This window comes from Solea solea, chromosome 16 (assembly GCF_958295425.1).
Source record: "Solea solea chromosome 16, fSolSol10.1, whole genome shotgun sequence".
NCBI lineage: Eukaryota > Metazoa > Chordata > Actinopteri > Pleuronectiformes > Soleidae > Solea > Solea solea.
In genome coordinates, this window is record NC_081149.1 from 1,287,121 (window position 1) to 1,312,617 (window position 25,497).

Here is a 25,497-nt window from a genome sequence, read left to right on the forward strand (position 1 = left end):
AGGAGGACCATCGAAAACAACTGCAGTATTGGTGTCGCATGTGGTGTCTGTGAACTGTTAAGAAATGTACTGTAGTGAAGGGAATTTTTTAAAGTCTTTAATTGGATGAGAAAAAAAAATGCACCATTTCCTTAGTTTGATTCCACTTTTATTAAAGCTTGCATTGCACACATCCATATTCCATAAATCAACATTTAGTACCTTTGTTAATTTCAGCAAATCAAAGGATTTCTAAACCCTCGTACCCAGTCAAAGAAATAAAAGGTGTCCCGAGCTTTCAACCACAGTGTTATTGTAGTTAGCCAGAACAATATTAATATCAATCCATATTATTCATGCCAGTACCACAGACTGAAAATGCAAAGGGGAATAAATACATAGTGCATTTAAGAATCATGGATAAAGAACAAAAGAATGCCAACTCACCACTGTATTTAAGTCAGAATAGGAGTAAAATAAAAAGCAAGTGTATACAAAGCTTTTCAAATGCATTTCTTCAAAAGGTTATTATTTATTTGTTCTTGCCCGACACCATAACACCAAACTCCTGGATGGTGATTTCTTTATTGTTGTACTGCTGAAGGTGGTGATTCGTGATGTGCCCGAGACGCAGTGCGTCATCGATGGAGAACTTCTTCCCTGATTTTCTGTCATGGAGAACTGAAGACTCCCCCTTGGGACCCTTCACTGTAATCTCCTCCCAGTCGCACTCCTGGCTTTGCAGGTTGACAAACATTTTCCAGTCGATCAGACCGAGCTTGTAGGCCTCTTCTGGTCGCATCTCTTTCCCCGTGTCTGGATCGATGACGACGATAGACCTGCGGAGATGGCTCTCCCTCTGCTCCCTCTTCATTCTCACAGCTTGTAGGCTCTTCTGAAGCCTTTCAATTTCCTCTTCCTTCGTGGTGGTCACATGCTTCAGATCTGCAAGTTCTCTCTGTAGAGAATCAAGCCTCAGCTCCAGGTTCTTTCCTTCCTCCCTCGGTGCAGACTCTGTGATAATCCGAGTCTCTTTGCTGGTGATTTCAATCTCAGACCGAAGCTTTCGAATCTCATTTTGCAGCCTTTGGTTTTCTTGCTGCAGTCGGCTACTTTCATCACGGATGTAGTCCAGTTCTTTACTTGACTTGGTGTTGGTGAATTCCATATCAGAGATCCTGGTGATGAGGACAGAGAGCTCCTGGTCAAGTTCTCGTTTTTTCCTTTTCTCTTCTTCCAGAGTCCTAGTAAGGTTCTGGATCTCCAGCTCAGCCTCTGGGTCCCTCTCAACCTGGACTTTCTCAGTGCGGACAACTCTTTCCTTCACATCCATCTTCTCCAGGGTGAGCTGCTGCTGAATGAGGGCATTCAGCTCTTTCTCCAGCAGGACACGCTTGTGCTTCTCTTCATCGAGCTGCAGTTTAAGGATGGAGTGTTCCTTCTCCTGTTGGGGATCCTGCTGCAGAACCACCTTCTGTTTGACTGTCACCTTCTCTCTGTTCTCTTTGTCTCGGATCTCCAGCTCATTGAGTCTGATGCGAAGCCTCTGGATCTCCAGTTCTGCATCTCGTCTTGCTTTGCGCTCACGCTCTAATTCTTCCAGTTGCAGATCCAGGTCAGTCTTCTGCCTCTGCAGTTGGTAAAGCTCAGTTTTCAGGCTATCCTTCTGTTTCTGCTCATTGCTGATGTTGAGTGAGAAGGAGTCGCACTCTGACTTGAGGATAGGGTCTTCTTCTACTTTCACCACTTCTTGCTGAACAATCTTCTCACGGACCTGAGACAGGTCCATTTTCTTCAGTCTGATCTTCTCCTCTTGGGCTGACCGGTCTCTTTCAAGCTCGAGGCGTTTGGTCTGTTCATCAGCCAGCTTCCTCTTCAGAATCTCAATCTCCTCCTTCGTCTTAGGATCTTCTCTGTACTGCAGCACTTCATTGACCACCTCTTTAGTCTGCACTTGGGGTTTGGTGTCCTTCCATCTCTGAATTTCATCATTAAGCTGGCGGATTTCCATCTCTGATTTCTCTGTCTGGTGGGTTTTATCCACTATTTCATTGCGAAGTCTCTCCAGTTCTCTTTCTGTCTGAGGATCTGTCTTGTATTTGATGACTTCTTTGATGATCTCCTTCACCTCCACCTGGGGTCCTCGGTTTCTCAGCATGGTCAACTCATCCTGCAGGGACCTAAACTGCATCTCTGCATCTCTATAGCGTCTCTGCTGCTCCACGAGTTCAAGCCGCAGATTGGCTGCCTCATTTTCAGCCTTGGGGTCAGGACGGACAATTTCCCGCACTTTCTCTTGAATGACAACTTTGGACTTGTCCTCCTCTAGATTGGTAATTTTCCTCTGGAGGTCAGCCTTTTCTCGCTGTGATGATCTACGTCTTGTTTTCTCATCTTCATACTGTCTCCTGAGGTTGTCTACCTCTCTTTCAAAGGCAACATCTTTCTCTACCTTCAGCACTTCCTTGATGGAAATCTTCTCCTCCGCCATGGCCTTTTCTTTCTCTAGCCTTCTTAGCCTCTCCTGAAGAAATTTCAGTTCATCCTCCAGCTGCTGCCTGCCTTCCATTTCCTTCTGCTTCCTGTCGAGAAGAACCCGATATTCTGTTTCAAGTTGAGGGTCATTCTGAACTTTGATCACCTCCTCTTCAGTGATCACCTCTTGCTCCTTGTTCTTCTCCTCAGCCAGAAGTGTAACCTGCTTGTGGATCTGAATCAGCTCGTTGTCTTTGATGAGCTTCTGTCTTCTCAACTCATCCAGTTCCTCTCGAAGCCGGCGCATTTCCTCCTCCTGACCACGGTCTCTTTCTATTCGCAGGACTTCCTTCACAGTGTACTGCTGAGCCCCTTCTTTGACCTCGGTCTCAAGGCCACGCAGCTTCAGCTTCAGCACTTCCAGGTCGTTCTCCAGAACATGAGTAGTGCGTCGCTCCTCTGAGAGCCTCTGCTGGACTTTGTGTATCTCTTCATCCAGCTGGGGGTCAGGAACCTTCTTAATCAGCTCCTTCTTGACAATTGTATCCTGGGGCTTCTGTCCTTCAAGGACATAGATGTCAGTTTGGATGAGTTCAAGTTCTTTTTCTAACTGCTCCCTCCTCTGGATCTCATCTTCCAGCTGCTTCCTGTATCTCCAAGGCTCTTCTCCTGGGGCAGCATGGACTGATTTGACATGAGTAGACTGGATTATGGAGGTATCTGGTTGCTGTGGAGGGAAACATAATCATTCTTACCATTTTTTCTGATATAGATATTATTGTTTTCGACACAACAATAGAAAACACATAAAAGTAAATCTTTTACCTGTCTAAGAAGACTGTCTGCAAACTCCAGATTCTGCAGCCTCTGGTTGTGCACAGCATTGACCTCTGTAAATTTAGCTTCGATGGCAGCTTCCTGTAAACAGTGAAGTCACGAGTCATGAATAACACCTACGTTTAAAAATGGCGGTACAGTGGTTCATCATCATCACACAACCACATACACAATAAACAAGAAAGACAATAAAGATCTCTTCTCTGTCAGGCCCTAAGTAAGTTGTAAACTGATTCCAGATTCAATAAAACTGAAAAGGTTCTACTCTCAAATAAACTAGTCCAGCCAGCATGGCCGGCATGTTACATTCCAGCTGACACTAGTGGCGCATTTCCACCGGCTCTACTCGCCTCGCCATGCCACGGTTTAACTAGCGTTTCCACTAGCATAGTACCTGGTACCAGGTGCTATTTTTAGTACCTGCTCTGGTGAGGTTCCAAGCGTGCTAAGTAGGTACTATTTTTAGTACCCGGTACTAAAAATAGTACCTGGTCACCACTTCCAGCCCATGCCCAGTGTAGAGGCTCGGAGTGAAGATGAAATATGTTGCCCTTTATCTTTTTATGGGGGTGGGTCGTCTAAATCAAAGCTGCTATTGCTTTGCATTATGGGAAATGCACGCTTGAAATTTCACTTTATCCTCTACATGAGGGTCACAGGGCTGCTCGAGCTTATCCCAGCGCACATACGACGACAGTCCATCACAGAGAGGAACAAGGAGAGGAACAAGCCAAAAGCCAAACTCCATACAGCTCATTGGGACCAGGTCAAACCTGGGTCTTTTTGCTGTAAGGCTATAGTGCTAGCCACTATTCCACCATGTGTCCCTGGTGGCTGACTTAATAAAAAGACATTTAGAGGAGGGGCATGTAAAGACCACTGTGCCTCACTCACCTCTGCCTTGACTGTATTTGCAGGAGATTCCAGTCGACTCCTCTTGTAAGTCTGAGGGACAAGTCCATCTTCCAGGTCAAGCAGGGATCTATACTTCTCTGTTTCAATCTCATAGTCCTGGAGAGAATGATGAGCAAGAGCAGTTATCAAACTCTGTGTTTGTCCACATTCACAGTGATGATCAATAGAAGAAGATCTTACTCTGACAGCCTGCTGGTACAGCTGAGCATTCTTGGACACATTGTTCAGGTCAGACTCCTTTCTCGCGATATCTGAGAGCAAGTTCTGCAGAAACACCACAGACATTTAGACAGTTTTCTATCAGACCTCTCATGTGTTCATCATCTGCTGCTCATCACTCACCCTCTGATTCTTCAGCTTGGTCTCCACTTGTCTGGTGTCGTCAGTTTCACGAGGCTCATAGTTTGGGATACGAGACAGCCAGCTGTTCAGATTATCATAATCATTACGGTAGTTCTTGTACGACATCTTAGCTCTCTGCAGACTCTGAGACCTGCAACACACAAAAACACAGGTGAGAGGAGGACAGACGACAGAGGACAGAGGAGGACATCTTAGCTCTCTACAGACTCTGAGACCTGCAACACACAGAAACACATGTGAGAGGAGGACAGAGGACAGAGGAGGACATCTTAGCTCTCTGCAGACTCTGAGACCTGCAACACACAGAAACACATGTGAGAGGAGGACAGAGGACAGAGGAGGACATCTTAGCTCACTGCAGACTGAGACCTGCAACACACAGAAACACAGGTGAGAGGAGGACAGGGGAGGACAGGAGAGGACAGAGCAGAGGACAGAGGAGGACAGGGAGGACAGAGGGGGGGACAGGGGATATACATATAAATACATATATATATATACGTATATGTATGTATATATATATATATATAGTGATCAGAGTGGAGCTGGGGAATTTTGACTGCAGTGCATAGAAAATGAAACAAAACAGTAAATGTCCTTGTATATAACAGAAGTGGAGGTGGTGTCAGGTGTTCATGTCTGTCTCCATGTTGCCTCTGATAAACTCTTCACTCACCGGATGTCGATCTGTCTGTTGAGGTTGTTGAAACGCTTGTTGAGTTTCTGGACATCAGCTTCCTGACGCTCGATGTCTGGACAGTGCTCCTGGAACTTGGTGGCCATGTTGTCACAGCTGTTTTTGGCCAAGCGCAGGTTCTGCTCCGTGTCAGAGATCACTGACCTCTTGGACCTCAGGTCTGAAGCAATATCCTGAAGAAAGAGATCATCATGTGATATGAAAATGTTATGTCTCTCCTTCATCCACTCAGGTGGCAGAATACGAGGTGTAAATAGACGTTTAGTCAGCAGCAGTTTGAGAACTCACCCCAAGCTCACGCTGAGTTTTCTCCAGTGAAGACATGTCAGCTGGAGCCACCTCCTCTCTGGCCAGCTTGTTCTCGTAGGTCGACAGCAGAGTCTTCCCGTTCTGCAGCGATGTCTCCAGCTGGTTGGAATTCTTCAATCTTAAACAAAGGTGAAGTGCTGCTATTAGAACACGGAACACACATAAGGATTCAGCTGAGATATGTGGGGTCCATACTTCTCCTGAGAGCACTGCAGAAGGTCCTCGATCCTGTCGTACTTGTTGTTGGCTTCATCGACTTTGCTGTGAAGCTGAGCAGCGCTGGTGCACGTCGGGTTTGAGACCAGGAAACTCTTTGCATCCTGAACTTTAGAGGATTTCTCAGGTTCAATCCTGCGGACAGCTGCAGCGATGTCCTGAAACAGAGCATTCAGGTTAAAAACACGCGTCTACTATCATCAGTGTTTTGGGTTAAACAGAGGTCATACCCCCATGTCCTGCAGACGGTCAGCACTGTCCTGCAGAGGCCTGTTCTGCTCCAGTGGTGGACGCACTCGTCCATGAATGGCCTTCTCCTGTTTGTCCAGATCATTGACCACTTTATCCAGACCGGCCATCAGCTGACGGCACTGCTGCTCCTGCTTGTCTTTGGTCACACACACAATCACAGTGCATCATTATTATTGTTATTGTTATTATTATTATTATTCTATATTCTATATATATTATGTTATAGCCCTTATAAATAACTCTTCAACTTCAAACTTACAACTTCAAATTTAAAGGGCTATTCCTGACACTTAGAGCTGCAGTGTCATTGTTAGCATTCATTTCTGGTGCTTTTCAATTTAAGTTCTCCTGAACTCTGGTTTTCAACTAGAAACAAACTCACCACTGTACACACACATGTAAATCAGTCGTACACAAAGGATTGTGTTACTCGGCTGTCTGTGTGCACAAAATACAACTGGAACGCGGTGAACTGGGTTCCAACTTCAACGTTCCGATGTAAATGGAACTCACCATTATCAATTATCAATAAAGATTTTCACACATAATGATCCGAAAAAGAGAAAAGGATTCAGTGAGCAGAGTTCTCAGAGGTCAGAGGTCAGAGGAGACTGAACCCTCACCCTGGAGGATGTGGTACGTACCTGTGCCACTCTCCCTCTTCAGCTCATCGAAGCGCTTCAGCAGAGTCGCCTTACTGCCTCCCATCTTCTGTTTGAGAGACTTCTGCTGACCAGCCAGACTGCAACACACACAAACACATGTCAACATAACGGCTGAGATCAGGTCATATTTATGATATTCAGCTGAATAACAGCAGTGCTTCACACCAGCCAAAGCAAATAACTGTGATGTAATCTCATTTGTTAACATTAAGCAGAATTTACATCTTTAAATCGACTGTTTTCACTATTACATTAGCATGCACTCACTTGTCAGAGATGGACACTGCGTCAGGGTCAGTGGGCGGGATCATGAAGCAGACGGCGGGGGCGGTGATTTTGCGTCCAGCTGCGTCCTTCACGTCCCATTTGGTCCCATTGTTGCGCAGCAGCGTGTACCGCTCACCGCGCACAATCTGCCCCTGCACACAGTCAACAATCACGACATGAAATCACACACGGTCAACAATCACAGCATGAAATCACACACGGTCAACAATCACAACATGAAATCACACACGGTCAACAATCACAGCATGAAATCACACGTGGTCAACAATCACAGCATGAAATCACACACGGTCAACAATCACGACATGAAATCACACACATCAACAATCACAGCATGAAATCACACGTGGTCAACAATCACAACATGAAATCACACACGGTCAACAATCACAACATGAAATCACACACGGTCAACAATCACAGCATGAAATCACACACAGTCAACAGTCACGACATGAAATCACACACGGTCAACAATCACAGCATGAAATCAAACACACGGTCAACAATCACAGCATGAAATCACACACGGTCAACAATCACAACATGAAATCACACGGTCAACAATCACAACATGAAATCACACACGGTCAACAATCACAGCATGAAATCAAACACACGGTCAACAATCACGACATGAAATCACACACGGTCAACAATCACAACATGAAATCACACGGTCAACAATCACAACATGAAATCACACACAGTCAACAATCACAACATGAAATCACACATGGTCAACAATCACAACACGAAATCACACACGGTCAACAATCACAACATGAAATCACACACGGTCAACAATCACAACATGAAATCACACGTGGTCAACAATAACAGCATGAAATCACACGTGGTCGACAATCACAGCATGAAATCACACACAGTCAACAATCACGACATGAAATCACACACAGGCCTGTTTTTCGGGCGTAAATCACTCGATTTAAATGAAATGTAACATTTTTGTGTGCAGACGTGATAAAAGCATGTTTCAATGATTCACACAGTTGTCGGGGACTGAGATCCTGGGACACGGTTGTTCTGTGCTTTTAGGACTGCAAAGATTATTCAATTATTAATGGATTATTCATTATTTCTGGATTAATCAGTTTGTGATTCTTCAACATGAAATCACACACCGTCAACAATCACAACATGAAATCACACACGGTCAACAATCACAGCATGAAATCACACGTGGTCAACAATCACAGCATGAAATCACACACGGTCAACAATCACGACATGAAATCACACACATCAACAATCACAGCATGAAATCACACGTGGTCAACAATCACAACATGAAATCACACACGGTCAACAATCACAACATGAAATCACACACGGTCAACAATCACAGCATGAAATCACACACAGTCAACAGTCACGACATGAAATCACACACGGTCAACAATCACAGCATGAAATCAAACACACGGTCAACAATCACAGCATGAAATCACACACGGTCAACAATCACAACATGAAATCACACGGTCAACAATCACAACATGAAATCACACACGGTCAACAATCACAGCATGAAATCAAACACACGGTCAACAATCACGACATGAAATCACACACGGTCAACAATCACAACATGAAATCACACGGTCAACAATCACAACATGAAATCACACACAGTCAACAATCACAACATGAAATCACACATGGTCAACAATCACAACACGAAATCACACACGGTCAACAATCACAACATGAAATCACACACGGTCAACAATCACAACATGAAATCACACGTGGTCAACAATAACAGCATGAAATCACACGTGGTCGACAATCACAGCATGAAATCACACACAGTCAACAATCACGACATGAAATCACACACAGGCCTGTTTTTCGGGCGTAAATCACTCGATTTAAATGAAATGTAACATTTTTGTGTGCAGACGTGATAAAAGCATGTTTCAATGATTCACACAGTTGTCGGGGACTGAGATCCTGGGACACGGTTGTTCTGTGCTTTTAGGACTGCAAAGATTATTCAATTATTCAATTATTAATGGATTATTCATTATTTCTGGATTAATCAGTTTGTGATTCTTCAACATGAAATCACACACCGTCAACAATCACAACATGAAATCACACACGATCAACAATCACAACATGAAATCACACACGGTCAACAATCACAACATGAAATCACACGTGGTCGACAATAACAGCATGAAATCACACACGGTCGACAATAACAGCATGAAATCACACGTGGTCGACAATAACAGCATGAAATCACACGTGGTCGACAATCACAACATGAAATCACACACAGTCAACAATCACAACATGAAATCACACACGGTCAACAATCACAGCATGAAATCACACACGGTCAACAATCACAACACAAAATCCCACAGACGTTGTTGACGTACCTCGTCCGTGTCAAACTCACACAGAGCTTCAACAGGCAGAAGCTTCTGAGGAGTTTCTCTGCGGTACTTGAGAGGCAACACCTGCAGGCTGCGCTTCTGTAGAGCCTTGACCCGCTCATCAAAGTGGTCCATGGCCTTGCTTTGGTCCTGCGCACACACACACACACACACAGCTTATTGCCCTCTGTTGTGGACATGGTACATGTATATACTGACGTCGAGGTGAAGACATGCTCACATCCAGCTCCCTGATGAGACCTTCCATCTGATACACGTCTTTGAACTCAGGGTTGTACTTCTGGTTGACCTCAGTGTCCAAACGCTTCAGCAGGTCCTGGGTGTCACGAGCCTCCTTATGGTACTGGACACACAGACAGTGATGAGTATGTGCGTCTTCATCTGTCCACATGTGTCCACATGTGTCCTCTGTGTCTCACCTTGTGGTACTCGTCCATGTGTTTCAGGTGGTTCTCTTCACAGATGAGCAGGTTCAGGTACTCCTTCCAGTCGGCGTGGACCGCCTCCATGTGAGCCTGTATTTATGTAAATGTAATGGTTCATACAGACTTTTAAAGCTATAATATCATTATTATTATTGCGATCTATGAAATTTCAAATGTAAAAACATTAAAGAGTAAAGCACATGATTGTTTCTTGGTGGTCATGTATTAGACCACCTGTTCAATAATCTATAAATGTATTAGTCTGTACCTCAATGACATTCTTCCCAGGATGCTCTGCAGCAATCAGCTTCTCTCCATCATCATTCAGCTTAGTGATGGTGGCCTCTTTACTCTCAAGACATTTACTGATGAAGTTCTGTAGGGAGGAGACAGAAGGACAGATGTAAAGACAGACGTAAGGACAGACGTAAAGACAGACATAAAGACAGACGTAAGGACAGACGTAAAGACAGACATAAAGACAGACGTAAGGACAGACATAAAGACAGACATAAAGACAGACGTAAAGACAGACGTAAGGACAGACGTAAAGACAGACGTAAGGACAGACGTAAAGACAGACGTAAAGACAGACGTAAAGACAGACATAAAGACAGACGTAAGGACAGACGTAAAGACAGACATAAAGACAGACGTAAGGACAGACGTAAAGACAGACATAAAGACAGACGTAAGGACAGACGTAAAGACAGACATAAAGACAGACGTAAGGACAGACATAAAGACAGACGTAAGGACAGACATAAAGACAGACGTAAAGACAGACATAAAGACAGACATAAAGACAGACATAAGGACAGACGTAAGGACAGACGTAAACACAGACGTAAAGACAGACGTAAGGACAGACGTAAAGACAGACATAAAGACAGACGTAAAGACAGACGTAAAGACAGACATAAAGACAGACGTAAAGACAGACATAAAGACAGACGTAAAGACAGACGTAAAGACAGACGTAAAAACAGACATAAAGACAGACATAAAGACAGACGTAAGGACAGACATAAAGACAGACATAAAGACAGACGTAAAGACAGACGTAAGGACAGACATAAAGACAGACGTAAGGACAGACGTAAAGACAGACGTAAAGACAGACGTAAAGACAGACGTAAGGACAGACATAAAGACAGACGTAAAGACAGACGTAAAGACAGACGTAAGGACAGACGTAAAGACAGACATAAAGACAGACATAAAGACAGACGTAAAGACAGACGTAAGGACAGACGTAAACACAGACGTAAAGACAGACGTAAGGACAGACGTAAAGACAGACATAAAGACAGACGTAAAGACAGACGTAAAGACAGACATAAAGACAGACGTAAAGACAGACATAAAGACAGACGTAAAGACAGACGTAAAGACAGACGTAAAAACAGACATAAAGACAGACATAAAGACAGACGTAAGGACAGACGTAAAGACAGACATAAAGACAGACGTAAAGACAGACGTAAGGACAGACATAAAGACAGACGTAAGAACAGACGTAAAGACAGACGTAAAGACAGACGTAAAGACAGACGTAAAGACAGACGTAAAGACAGACGTAAGGACAGACATAAAGACAGACGTAAAGACAGACATAAAGACAGACGTAAGGACAGACGTAAAGACAGACGTAAAGACAGACATAAAGACAGACGTAAAGACAGACGTAAAGACAGACATAAAGACAGACGTAAAGACAGACATAAAGACAGACGTAAGGCCAGACATAAAGACAGACGTAAGGACAGACGTAAGGACAGACGTAAACACAGACGTAAGGACAGACGTAAAGACAGACATAAAGACAGACGTAAAGACAGACGTAAAGACAGACATAAAGACAGACGTAAAGACAGACGTAAGGACAGACGTAAAGACAGACGTAAAGACAGACGTAAGGACAGACGTAAGGACAGACATAAAGACAGACGTAAAGACAGACGTAAAGACAGACATAAAGACAGACGTAAGGACAGACGTAAAGACAGACGTAAAGACAGACGTAAAGACAGACGTAAGGACAGACGTAAGGACAGACGTAAACACAGACATACTGCCTCTGTATACATTTGTTGCCTCACTATTGTGTGTGTGTGTTACCTCGTACTGCCTCTGGCGGGCGGGGTAGTCCAGGTTGCTGTCACTCCAGTCGTAGTTGACCCTCTCCTCGGCCTGTTGGTCCATCCAGTAGAGCTCGTTGGTGCAGCGCTGCATGTAGTCGCGCAGGCTGAGCAGGTGACGCTGACGGGAACCTGACGTGGCCTAAACCACGGAGACACGTTCACTCATCACTGACAGTCTCTGTGTTTCACAGGCCACATGGGGGCGCCAGCACGACATTGACAAAGAATCTTTCCTGTTTTTCGGACGTAAATCACTCGATTGAAATGAAATGTAACATTTTTGTGTGCAGACGTGATAAAAGCATGTTTCAATGATTCACACAGTTGTCGGGGACTGAGATCCTGGGACACGGTTGTTCTGTGCTTTTAGGACTGCAAAGATTATTCAATTATTCAATTATTAATGGATTATTCATTATTTCTGGATTAATCAGTTTGTGATTCTTCAGCTTCTTAAATGTGAATATTTTCTGAAATCATTTAGACTGATTCGAGAACATGATCATTTCCACAGATTCGAAAATCATTGTGACACTTAAGACAATTGTATTCTATTCTATAAATAGAAAATGTGTGTGTGTGTGTGTACTTGTATTTCTATCTTTGTGAGGTCCAGCAAACATGCAAACCTCTCTTTTTGATGACATTTTGTAACTAACTTCTAACTTTAAAGGGATTTTTGGAGGTTAAGACCTGGTTTTAGGATCAGGGTTAGTGAGTGTGAGTGTGTGTGTGTGTGTGTGTGTGTGTTACCAGCAGCTTGTTGTACTTGGTCTGGAGACTGTTGACATATTCCTGCAAAACACAGGGAGCAGAGAGGTTGAGAACACACAGGTCATGTTCATGTTAATTACAGATCAGGTAAAAAATGATTAAACCCAGTGCTACACACTTTTAAATAAACCCAGATGCAGGTTCATACGTGTATGTGGATATTATGTATATATGAATTCAGTGTACTGTATGTACATATATGACATTATGAACATAAATGGCTCAATGATTTGATCTGTGTTATTTACCTTGTCACCTCCAGTGGAGATATGAGGAGCCAGAGCTTCCACCTCACTGTGGAAGATGTTGTGTTCCTCCACCTCGTTCTCCACAGACGGCAGGTCCTGCCCAAAGCCCTTGTTTGAAAGGTTGTCCTGGACAAGGAGACAAAGAAAGACTCTCAGTCCACTGCACACAACCGCTGGTCAGGTGATAAACCTCTAGATTTCTGCATTATTTCATTCAAACCTCTGACAGATTTACGGCAGAGACAGAGTAACACTAGAGTTCATACAGAGTGCTGCTTTCTGTGGTTCAGTGGTTAATCGAGGAATATCCTGACTAACGTCAGATGCTTCTCTGGAAACGGTGAAGTCACCTCCCACTTCCAAGAAGCGTGACCAATGAGCGTAGATCAAAATGTCTCTGTACGCAAATGGATAGACCTCCAACCAACCAGACCATGATCCGGATCACGTATGCAGAGCCACAATAAAAGCATGGAACACTGTGTGCGACTGATCTTTGCTCTCAAATCCTCCCCATGGGACATTTGCCTTTGATCTGTGCTTCATTCACTCCTGTGGAACAGGCTTTTCTTTCCTGCTTGAGGAGGGGTTTTCTTTAGGGATGCACAATATATAACCACATTAATATCGGTATCGATATTCGGCACAGGAGTTTAGTGAGTGGAGGGAGTTAAACTGTACTAACTGTAAGTGTATGGTAAAGGTTTCTAAAAACCTTCACTTGTGTTTAACCGTAGCCCTGTAACCTTGTTATTTGGACAATAAAGGAACATATCGATATCGGTAGATATCAGTTATCGGCCATAACAGCAATATTAATATCTGATATCGGCCATAATTTTAAAATCTATAAAAAGTTTTCTTCCTCCTGCCTTTAAACACAGAAAAGAAGTGACTTCCTCCTCACAGCAAGAACAAGTTCAGATCCCAGTTCAACCAGGAGACTTTGAACTTTTAGTGTGGAGTTAGAACAACAGTTCTTGTGTCTGTGCTGAGAACTCTTCAGTGAAATGATAATGAACAGAAGACTGGAATAAGAAACCTGACACACTGTGTCAGTTCAGCATGCTTTATTGGCATGTGGTGGTTTTAGCATTTCTTCATCACACCTCTGTGCACAGACTTCCAGAAGTTCTTAATAAAAGACTCTTCATGACACACCTGACTGCTTTGATCTTTGATCTCAGAAGGAACTCATAGAGGACGTCACTTGAATTAAAGATGAGAAGTTTAAAGTTTTATGGTGTCAACCTGAGAATGAAGTAGCAACGCCAACTGACAAACACACACACACTGATGCAACATTACAGGTTTAAACATCAAAGTCCGAACTTCAACATCACAGATCCACCGTGCAGCAAAGGTCTGTAATGGACAGAGATGGAAGTTTGGAGAGGTCGTCATGGAGGACGAGACACTCTGTTTGACACAAAAATCAAAGCTCCTCCTCCGACCAACACTGAGGAGGAGACTGGGGAGAAAAATGGTCATGTGATACAAAATGGAAAGGAAACTAAGGAGGGAAATAGTGAAGAGTTAGAGGAGATCAGTAAGCAGTCCGATCAGTCAGAGTATTTGGTACGTGAGTGTGATGGTGGACACGAAGGCCTTCAGACGGCAAAACAAGCCAAACCTGATCTGGAAGACGATTCAAAGATGATTCTCAGAGATCTAGTAAGACAGAAGGAAAACCTGGAGCAGGAGCAAAGAGAGAAGGACGCGCTTCAAGAGGATTTAAAGATGCTTAAAAGAGATTCAGCAAAACACAAAGAAGCCCTGAGGCAGGATCAAAGAGAGAAGGATGCACTTCAAGAGGATTTAAAAAAGGTTAAAAGAGATTCAGCCAAACACAAAGAAGCCCTGAGGCAGGAGCAACAAGCCAAATCTGCTCTCGAGAAGGATTTGAAGATAATTCAGAGAGATCTGGCAAGACAGAAAGAAGCTCTGGAGCAGGAGCAGAGAGAGAAGGATGCACTTCAAGAGGATCTGAAGACGGTTAAAAGAGATGTAGATCGACAGAGAGAAGTCCTGAAGCACGAGCGAAGAGCCAAATCTGCTCTTGAACAGGACTTGACTATCACTCACAGAGATCTGTCCAGACAGACAGAAGACCTGCAGCAGACACGAAGAGACAGAGACGCTCTCGCAGAGGATCTGAAGATGACTCACAGAGATCTGTCCAGAGAGACAGAAGACCTGCAGCAGACACGAAGAGACAGAGACGCTCTCGCAGAGGATCTGAAGATGACTCACAGAGATCTGTCCAGACAGACAGAAGACCTGCAGCAGACACACAAAGACAGAGACGCTCTCGCAGAGGATCTGAAGATGACTCACAGAGATCTGTCCAGACAGACAGAAGACCTGCAGCAGACACGAAGAGACAGAGACGCTCTCGCAGAGGATCTGAAGATGATTCACAGAGATCTGTCCAGACAGACAGAAGACCTGCAGCAGACACGAAGAGACAGAGACGCTCTCGCAGAGGATCTGAGGACCAGCAAAACAGACCGAGCAGCACAGACAGAAGCTCTGAAGCAGAAGGAGAAACAAAAGGCTGAGCTTGTAAACGCTTTAAAGAAAGAAGAAACTGAGAAGGTCAGTCTGAAGGCACAGCTGGCTGATCTTCAGCACTCAGAGAGAGTGCAGCAGCACGGACATGCAAAGAAAATGAGCAGAATGTCAGCTGATCTTCAGGATAACAAGGACGTGATCGGGAAACTGAGAGAAGAGCTGAGGAGGAACTGTGTCACAATCACAGAGCTGACTGAAGAAAATGTTGAGAAAGAGAAAGTGATCCAGGCTTTACACCTTCAGGTTCAGAGTCTTCAGGAGAAGGACACACGTCAACTGGCTCTGCTGACTCAGGAAAACCAGCATCTGGCTTCTGAGAAGCGGAGGCTGCAGGGAGACCTGCAGGACGCCCTCAGTGAGAGACGGCTCGCTCAGAAACAACACCACGACAACAGAGAGGCTTACAGGAGACTGGAGAAGGAAGTGAAGGACAACGCTTGTCTCATGAGAGCGTACAAAAAAATCGAGACGCAAAACAAAGCCTTCGCAGCCGCGGACAGCCTGAGGTACGACATGTCCACGCTGACGATGGACAAGGACAAGAGCTGGGCGGAGTTTGAGCATGTGGAGACCAAATATGACCGGATTACAGCCAAACACTGCTCTGTCTCACAGTATCACACAGAAGTGACGTCAGAGAAGGACGACAACATGACGAAGAACCAAGCGACCTTTGCCAAGCTCATGTTTATGATGCATCAGTCAGAGGCGGAGCCTGAAGGACACGCACACTGTTCTGTGTTACAGGCTTCAACACTCACACACGAGCACTACCACGCTCAGCTCTATGAGACCAAGGCAGCGAGGGAACAACCTCGACGGGCCGACATCGTGCACAGAGCTCAGGGACACGTGGGACACGTGGGACACATGGGACACGTGGGACACATGGGACACAGTGAGCTCAGGCTCAAAGAGCAGGAAGTGGCTCAGATGACCAAAGCTCTGATGAACCTGCAGAGTGAATACACTCACCTCTGTGCCAAACACAGTCAGATCAACGCTAACTTCTCTGAGCTGCTCAAAGCTCACAGTGCTCTGCAAACCAAGTATGAGAAGCTCACATATAAAGTCAAATATGTGTCAAAGTTATTTGTTTGGCCAGTTCGACAACCGGACTGAAACTGTGCTCTCACTGTCACACACTCGTGTCCTCTCGTCTCCTCTCGTCTCCTCTCTCACAGCTTTGAATAAACAGGCTGAAGGTGTTCAGTCATCCAGCTCATACTTGACTTCCTGGTGAGCAGCAGCATGGTGACACATGGACCCGTGTCAGGTCTCACCTCAGCTGTTCTCATGCAGTCCTTTTATACCTGGGACACATTTCCACCGGCTCTACTCGGCACGGCACGGCACGGTACGTGACTAGTGACTTTACACCACACGTCTGTAGTTGTTGGCGATAAATAATAATAATAATAATAATAATAATAATAACAATAATAATAATACATCATATTTATGTAGCGCTTTTCTGGACACTCAAAGACCCACATTTTAAGATAGTTCAGTAGTTCTAAGTGATCTACAGTTCAGCACTGTTCGGCTTGTTTGTGTGTGGGACGTCTCTTCCTGTGACGGGACTCTGGCCAGTCAACAGCCGGCAGTCTGACCAATCATCGCATAATTACCTACTTAGCACGCTTGGAACCTCGCGGGAGCAGGTACTAAAAATAGAACCTGGTACCAGGTGCTATGCTAATGGAAACGCCACTTAAACCGTGGCGTGGCGAGGCGTCTCTGAACTGCAGAACTTATAGAAGTGTTCTCTGACATAGAATGAGACAAAGTTGATCAGAGTCTGAAGATGGAACATTGTCCGCTCTGTCCTCATACTCGTTAAAGGCACCAGGGGGCAGTGTAAGGTCAGATTCTGCCATATACTGCAGTGATCTCACTGAACTCTCAGGGCCTTCATACCTGACGTGTCCTCACAGTCAGCAGCCGAGCACTCACAACACCTGGGGTCAGGGGTCACTGTGCCCAAACAATGAGGTCAGCTGACCTGAATAAAGTGAATCATTATTCTTCCCTGATGTCCAAACCTGAACCCACTGAGACTGTCCATCATCAACACAACATCTGAATGCAACATTGCACAAGCTTCTGTGTGAATGAGTGAATGTGCTGTGTGAGGCAGCAGGAGAACTTCCTACCATCTTCTCATCGATCATGTTTCCCCAGTTGATGGTGGGAACCCCCTCAGTACGGACCAGGTGGTAGATGCGGTCATGGTCGTCCCTCAGCTTCCTCACTCTCTCCCGCAGCTGTCTCATGCTGAACACGTACACACACAATCACAGTCAATAATCATGGTGTATCACAGCATGATTATCATAATCCATTTATTATGATGGTGATTATTTTCCCGTCGTTGCTCGTCTGGTTTGTTAAATGTTAAAAAAATGTTGAAATAATGACGTCTTCATGGTTTTAAATATATTATTAATCACATTTAAGAAGCTGAAACATACCATCCATCCATGTTCTACTGCTTTATCCTCCACATGAGAGTCAGGGACAGTGATTAAGAGTAAAAAAGCTCATGTATATTACATTACATGGCATTTAGCAGACTTACAATGGAATTGAGTACAATCAGCCAGGGGTGGAGTCGAACTTGCAACCATTTCGCACACAGGGTACATGTGTGCGTGTGTGTGTACGCTTGTGTGCGTGTGTACGTGTGTGTGTGTGTGTGTGTGTGTGTGTGTGTGTGTGAGACTCACTCCTGCTCGATCATCTCAGCCTGCGGGTGCTTGAGGCGCTTGGCGTTGACGGCGTCCTCGTCCAGACCAGTGAGAAGCTCCAGAGAGTTGAGGATTCTCTTGTTGGCGTCATCCTGATACAGCGGCTGCTTCCCCTCGTTGATCTTACTGACGTCCTGCAGCAGAGGACACACACACACAGTGATGAGGTTTTTTCTTTTTTTAAATCAAAATAAAAATCATGACATGGTGGTCTGTAGTAGAAGTGACATAAGTTCTGTTATTAATCATGTTATTGTAATTCACTGACTCTCCATGATCAGTTTACTTGTCGTCCTGTTGTCTGCTTTTCATCCTGGTTTGTCTTTTAGTAAAGTGTAAATAAATTATTTATTAAATTATTATTATTATTGTTGTTATCATTATAGAACATCATTAAGCATAATTATCATGTTCAAGGTCAATAAATAAGCAACATAGACTTGTATGGATGAATTTTATAATGCAGCTTGATGTCTGCACTGTTTACCGTCCTGTGAGTCATGACGGCCTTAAACTTCCTCCAGAGTTTCACTTTTCTGATAATAAAACGGTGAGTTCAGAGTTTACCTTGTTGAGGTTCTGCTCGACGTCGTAGATGTTCTTCTCCACTTTGTCGGCATTCTTCTGCAGCTTCTCGATCAGGACGCTCAGTTCTGTGGAGGGAGCCCTGGAACACACACACACACACACACACAGTCATTTATAATGACCTGTCATCCTCCTCTCCCTACAAACTTACACTTTTCATGACTTTACTAACAATTTGAACGACTGTTAGAGTCATTGCTGTGAGAGTGTTCATAACAAACAGCAGTGGGATAAACACTGACAACAGGAGGACGCTCTAAAATGTCACGTAAACATGACGTAAACTTGACGTAAACATGACGTAAACATGACGTAAACATGTAAAGAGTTTCTCAGAGTGTGTTCTTACTTTGCTCTGACTAAATTAAAACCTTTGGAATGTCAACATCAGAGTTAATTGCGCTTCCAAGCTACTTTTATTGCAGTATTGCCGTTTGGTCTGTTTATCCACAAGCACTATGAACTCTGGGTAATTCCCTTTAGCAAAGCCTTCAGAAATGCAGACTCATAGAGTACACAGAGAGAGAGAGAGAGAGAGAGAGAGAGAGAGACAGAACTGAGCCCTCAGACTAAAGCCCTGTTTGCACGGGTTAGTTTGACAAAGTAATTATTAGCAGAACTTCAGAGCTTCCTCTGGTCTAAATGTCACTGATGTCAGTGATGTCAGTGATGTCACTGATGTCAGTGATGTCACTGATGTCAATGATGTCACTGATGTCAGTGATGTCACTGATGTCAGTGATGTCACTGATGTCAATGATGTCAGTGATGTCAGAGATGTCAGTGATGTCAGTGATCTTAGAGATGTCAGTGATGTCAGAGATGTCAGAGATGTCAATGATGTCAGTGATGTCAGAGATGTCAGTGATGTCAGTGATGTCAGAGATGTCAGTGATCTTAGAGATGTCAGTGATGTCAGAGATGTCAGTGATGTCAGAGATGTCAATGATGTCAGAGATGTCACTGATGTCAGTGATGTCAGTGATGTCACTGATGTCAATGATGTCAGTGATGTCAGTGATGTCAGAGATGTCAGTGATCTTAGAGATGTCAGTGATGTCAGAGATGTCAGTGATGTCAGAGATGTCACTGATGTCAGTGATGTCAGAGATGTCAGAGATGTCACTGATGTCACTGATGTTAGTGATGTCACTGATGTCAGTGACAGTTGGAAAGAGAAGGACATGAAGAGAAGGTACAGAGAGTGCAGAGAGTGTATGAAGCACAAGTGATCTGAGTGGTGTGATTATACACCATGGTCTCAAACTGCATCTGAAACAGGAAGTGACCTGAGCACATTTTCCTCAGTGTCTTCCCTCAATTCTGAACCACTTTTCTGGACAATTTCTTGTAGTTGACGATGAAGTGACGTCACAGCTCCTTCAAACACAACAACACAGCGGTGAGCTGGTTCTAAATGAACATGTGCTTCTAAATCCTGACTCCAGCAAATATTAACAATACATTCCCATCAAACATTAATATTTGAATTAAAAAGATAGAATTTAGCATTCACCACGACTGCTATGTTTGTTGTACTGTGTGATATTATAGTTACTGTGAGCCTAACAGTGAGAAGACACTGGCAGCTGCACACACACACACACACACACACACACACACACACACACACACACACACACACACACACACACACACACACACACCCCACACACACACACACCCCACACACACACACACACACACACACCACACACCACACACACACACGACTCACTCTGTTCCTGAGAGTTCATCAAACTGGCCGAGCAGGTTTGTGCCTGATGTGTCAGGAAAGTGACACACCTGTGACAGGTATCACCCACTGCACAGGTGTGTTCCACTGTCACTGTGAAGCTATGTGTGTGTAGGGCGTCAGGACGTTTGGTAAGAAAAAAGAAAATATTTTTCCATATCAAACGTGACAAGGAAGAGATTACATGTCATAGCATTCCTGATACTGCTGCTATGAATAAGAGTGCCATATTATGACGGTCACTTTATTAGGCACACTGGTGTGATCTTCTTCTTCATACTTCAGTTGTAACAAGTTTTTGTGACTTTCTGGTCATTCTTCTCTGATCTCTGGCATCACTCTGTAACCACCACAGAAAAACAGTGGTTCCTTTATATAAAAATCCTCTTCCTTCCTCATTCACATGCTCCGTCTTGACCAAGTTTTTCTACCTAAATGCACATTGATGGTGCTACATTGTCTTAAGATAATTGAGAATGCTAAAAATCTTTAATATTTCCCATGAGTGACGGCTCACACGTACAGTTCAACTGCCATATACTGAAGAGTCACCAGGGGGAGCCGGCGTCTTTCTCGTCAATCCATGACCTCATGATGTCTAAAGATCTTGTTTGAGATTCTTATTTTTCACCATCGTTTTAGAGTTTGAAGCACTTTTACAACGATTATTAATTATGAATAAGAATTGCACTTAAAGTGAAGATAATCCTTCAGACGTGAACTACAGAACACAACAATATAACACAGGGCTTTGTGTCACATCCACACCCACGCCTGGAAACTGACTGACAGAAGCCTCTGCAGCTGGATTTGATATAAAACAATGACTAAACAAGTTTGAACGGGTGTTTCCTGCAGAGTTCACGTCTGACGAGGACAATCCAAGAGAAAAACAGCCCGCAGGAGGTTTGTGTGAAAACAAACTCGGGATCATAAACACGCACTTTTCACACCTAAACCTTCAAAGCAACAGGTTCTTGTGTAAGCACGACACTCCTCTAAAGACAGAGCTGTGTGACTGATACTACACAATCTCCTACAGAGACAGCCAGAGACAGAGACGCCTTAACGGCGAGGACAGGGACGGAGGAGCAGCTGTCTTTCTATTTGGCTGTTGCTTCCATTTCAAGTGTCGTCAGTCACCATCGCTCCCTGAAAAGTACCACAAGCATGTTTGTCCACCTCAGGTTCTAAGTGGACATGGACACAGATGTAGGACATGGACACAGGTGTAGGACATGGACACAGATGTAGGACATGGACACAGGTGTAGGACATGGACGTGAACACAGGTGTAGGACATGGACACAGATGTACGACATGGTCACAGGTGTACGACATGGACACAGGTGTAGGACATGGACATGGACACAGATGTAGGACATGGACACAGGTGTAGGACATGGACACAGATGTACGACATGGACACAGGTGTAGGACATGGACATGGACACAGATGTAGGACATGGACACAGGTGTAGGACATGGACATGGACACAGATGTACGACATGGACACAGGTGTAGGACATGCACACAGATGTAAGACATGGACGTGAACACAGGTGTAGGACATGGACACAGATGTAGGACATGGACACAGGTGTAGGACATGGACACAGATGTAGGACATGGACACAGGTGTAGGACATGGACGTGAACACAGGTGTAGGACATGGACACAGATGTACGACATGGTCACAGGTGTACGACATGGACACAGGTGTAGGACATGGACATGGACACAGATGTAGGACATGGACACAGGTGTAGGACATGGACGTGAACACAGGTGTAGGACATGGACACAGATGTACGACATGGACACAGGTGTAGGACATGGACATGGACACAGATGTAGGACATGGACACAGGTGTAGGACATGGACATGGACACAGATGTACGACATGGACACAGGTGTAGGACATGCACACAGATGTAAGACATGGACGTGAACACAGGTGTAGGACATGGACACAGATGTAGGACATGGACACAGGTGTAGGACATGGACACAGATGTAGGACATGGACACAGGTGTAGGACATGGACGTGAACACAGGTGTAGGACATGGACACAGATGTACGACATGGTCACAGGTGTACGACATGGACACAGGTGTAGGACATGGACATGGACACAGATGTAGGACATGGACACAGGTGTAGGACATGGACGTGAACACAGGTGTAGGACATGGACACAGATGTACGACATGGACACAGGTGTAGGACATGGACATGGACACAGATGTAGGACATGGACACAGGTGTAGGACATGGACATGGACACAGATGTACGACATGGACACAGGTGTAGGACATGCACACAGATGTAAGACATGGACGTGAACACAGGTGTAGGACATGGACACAGATGTAGGACATGGACACAGGTGTAGGACATGGACACAGATGTAGGACATGGACACAGGTGTAGGACATGGACGTGAACACAGGTGTAGGACATGGACACAGATGTACGACATGGTCACAGGTGTACGACATGGACACAGGTGTAGGACATGGACATGGACACAGATGTAGGACATGGACACAGGTGTAGGACATGGACGTGAACACAGGTGTAGGACATGGACACAGATGTACGACATGGACACAGGTGTAGGACATGGACATGGACACAGATGTAGGACATGGACACAGGTGTAGGACATGGACATGGACACAGATGTACGACATGGACACAGGTGTAGGACATGCACACAGATGTAGGACATGGACGTGAACACAGGTGTAGGACATGGACACAGGTGTACGACATGGACACATGTGTAGGACATGGACATGGACACATGTGTAGGACATGGACATGGACACAGGTGTAGGACATGGACATGAACACATGTGTAGGACATGGACACAGGTGTAGGACATGGACACAGACACAGGGGTAGGACATGGACGTGAACACAGATGTAGGACATGGACATGGACACAGGTGTAGGACATGGACACAGACACAGGTGTAGGACATGGACGTGAACACAGATGTAGGACATGGACATGGACACAGGTGTAGGACATGGACATGGACACAGATGTAGGACATGGACATGGACACATGTGTAGGACATGGACACAGGTGTAGGACATGGACATGGACACAGATGTAGGACATGGACATGCTGGCTGGAGACAACTGAATCACATTGTCCCAGAGTTTTTACAGTTTCAGTCACAATAACATGACGTTTCTTTGTCTTAAAGTCTGGTTCTCGTTGTTTTGTGCATGTGTATGATCTAAACGTATGATGTAAAATTCAAAACAGATGATACTAACTGGGCCCCGCCCTCTTCTGCATGAGACACACCCACTGACTGTGTTGTGTTGCATAACTACGTACAAAAACATGTTGATTCAGACACTGAAAAGTTCTCCTCCAAAGGATTTTCATATTTTAGTATCTGTGTGGTGTCCACAGTCTCACAGCCTGTGACTGTGCTGGTTCTGGTTCTGGAGCGTCACATGTTTCCACAGGGACACATTCAAAGGAGAAGCAGGACGCTGTCTCTGCATCTACACTTAAACCTACATGACTTAATGTCCCTCTGACCTCTGACCTCTGTCATGATTATCCTGACCAAAAACAAATGCCATTGAAAGTATTATTGTGATAAACTTGCTCCTGAAACCCAGTAAAACATTCCTGTGCTGGGATCACAGACGTCGTGAGGAACACGAAGCTCGGAGCAGAGTAAGAGTGGCCTGAGATGCATCATTTAAAATCAACATGTCTTTCACTGACAGCTGAGATCACAGTAAAACCAGTTTCAGTCTCAGCTTCAGAATTCCTCCACTGACGTTTGTCAAAGATTACAATTATCTTCACCATCTCAACATCAGTGATGAGTAGAAACCGACAATAGAGTGAATTTCATTCGAGCGTGTTTTGGATGAAGACGGTGGTGTGACAGCGAGGAGGATTATTATCATCTGAAAACCATCCAACAGCTGCATGAGCCTGCGAGTCTTTGAAGCCAAAATCATGATCAAATAAATGTGATTTCAGCTCGTTCACATGTTCAGATCAAAACATTGAGTTAACTTTGAGTTTGAAGCAAAGGTGACTTTTAGAAAGAATGTTGTTCTAATTTTAAATGTAAAAATAAACACACACACACACCTATGTTTAATGACATTAAGAAAATGCTGTCAAAGCTGTTCATTATTCATTATATGGAGCTGCAGGTATATGTGAAGCTGCAGGGTGATCAAACCAGTTCTTACTCCTTCACTCGTGTGTGTCTCTGAGCCACACCCTCACGTTAGTTCACTCTTTCACAAACATGGACTGAAGTCATGCAGCACATTGAACATGTCAGTCAACCTGCAGCCGTTCTCCTGTAGCACGTACACAACCAAACTCCATTCTAATAAAGAAGAATCATAGAAAACAGCGTTTGAATAAAGGCTACACTGTTTTTGAATTACTTTATTATACTTTTCAATTCGGCGACTATATTTTCTAAAGACAAAGTTTAGGTGACGTTAGGTTACGTTAGGTTAGGTTAGTACAGGTGCTAATGATACAAGACAACACAACACTTGTACTCACGTCGCTTTGGGCGTCGTGATCACGGTGGATTTGCTCTTTTTCTTGAACATGGTGACAGACAGGTCACCGACGGTAAGACAATCCTTAGGCTGCTGCTCGCTCCACTGCTCCCTGTGTCAATGTGTCCCCACAGTAACGTCTGTGTATCAACAGTAAATGTCCCCACACCCACGTCAATGTCACGGCGTCTCCTCCCACACACACTCACACACTCTGCAGCAGCGGAAATGC

General features: G+C 44.5%; 2 protein-coding genes across 2 annotated transcripts; one reads left to right on the top strand and one right to left on the bottom strand.

The window, feature by feature from the left end:
• Window positions 1-126: 126 nt before the first annotated feature.
• Window positions 127-25,497, bottom strand: ppl (periplakin). Its single transcript, XM_058653064.1, has 22 exons — window positions 25,267-25,497; window positions 18,911-19,010; window positions 18,323-18,477; window positions 17,750-17,870; window positions 13,020-13,145; window positions 12,751-12,792; window positions 11,975-12,136; window positions 10,122-10,229; window positions 9,848-9,943; window positions 9,649-9,771; window positions 9,411-9,557; window positions 6,976-7,127; window positions 6,688-6,785; window positions 6,022-6,179; window positions 5,771-5,949; window positions 5,555-5,693; window positions 5,246-5,439; window positions 4,549-4,699; window positions 4,387-4,470; window positions 4,186-4,302; window positions 3,280-3,372; window positions 127-3,181 (listed from the first exon to the last, which is right to left on the bottom strand). Exons 1-22 carry the CDS (start codon window positions 25,314-25,316, stop codon window positions 512-514), a joined length of 5,265 nt encoding a protein of 1,754 aa, XP_058509047.1. The 5' UTR covers window positions 25,317-25,497; the 3' UTR covers window positions 127-511.
• Window positions 14,040-16,740, top strand: LOC131475165 (trichohyalin-like). Its single transcript, XM_058653065.1, has one exon. It carries the CDS (start codon window positions 14,400-14,402, stop codon window positions 16,713-16,715), a length of 2,316 nt encoding a protein of 771 aa, XP_058509048.1. The 5' UTR covers window positions 14,040-14,399; the 3' UTR covers window positions 16,716-16,740.

Coding starts and splice junctions, on each gene's coding strand:
- ppl (XM_058653064.1), bottom strand. CDS start 25,316: ATGTTCAAGAAAAAGAGCAAATCCACCGTGATCACGACGCCCAAAGCG. Junction 12,793..13,019: donor TCTCCACTGGAGGTGACAAG/GTAAATAACACA, acceptor TGTGTTTTGCAG/GAATATGTCAACAGTCTCCA. Junction 4,471..4,548: donor CCAAGCTGAAGAATCAGAGG/GTGAGTGATGAG, acceptor GTGTTTCTGCAG/AACTTGCTCTCAGATATCGC.
- LOC131475165 (XM_058653065.1), top strand. CDS start 14,400: ATGGAAGTTTGGAGAGGTCGTCATGGAGGACGAGACACTCTGTTTGAC.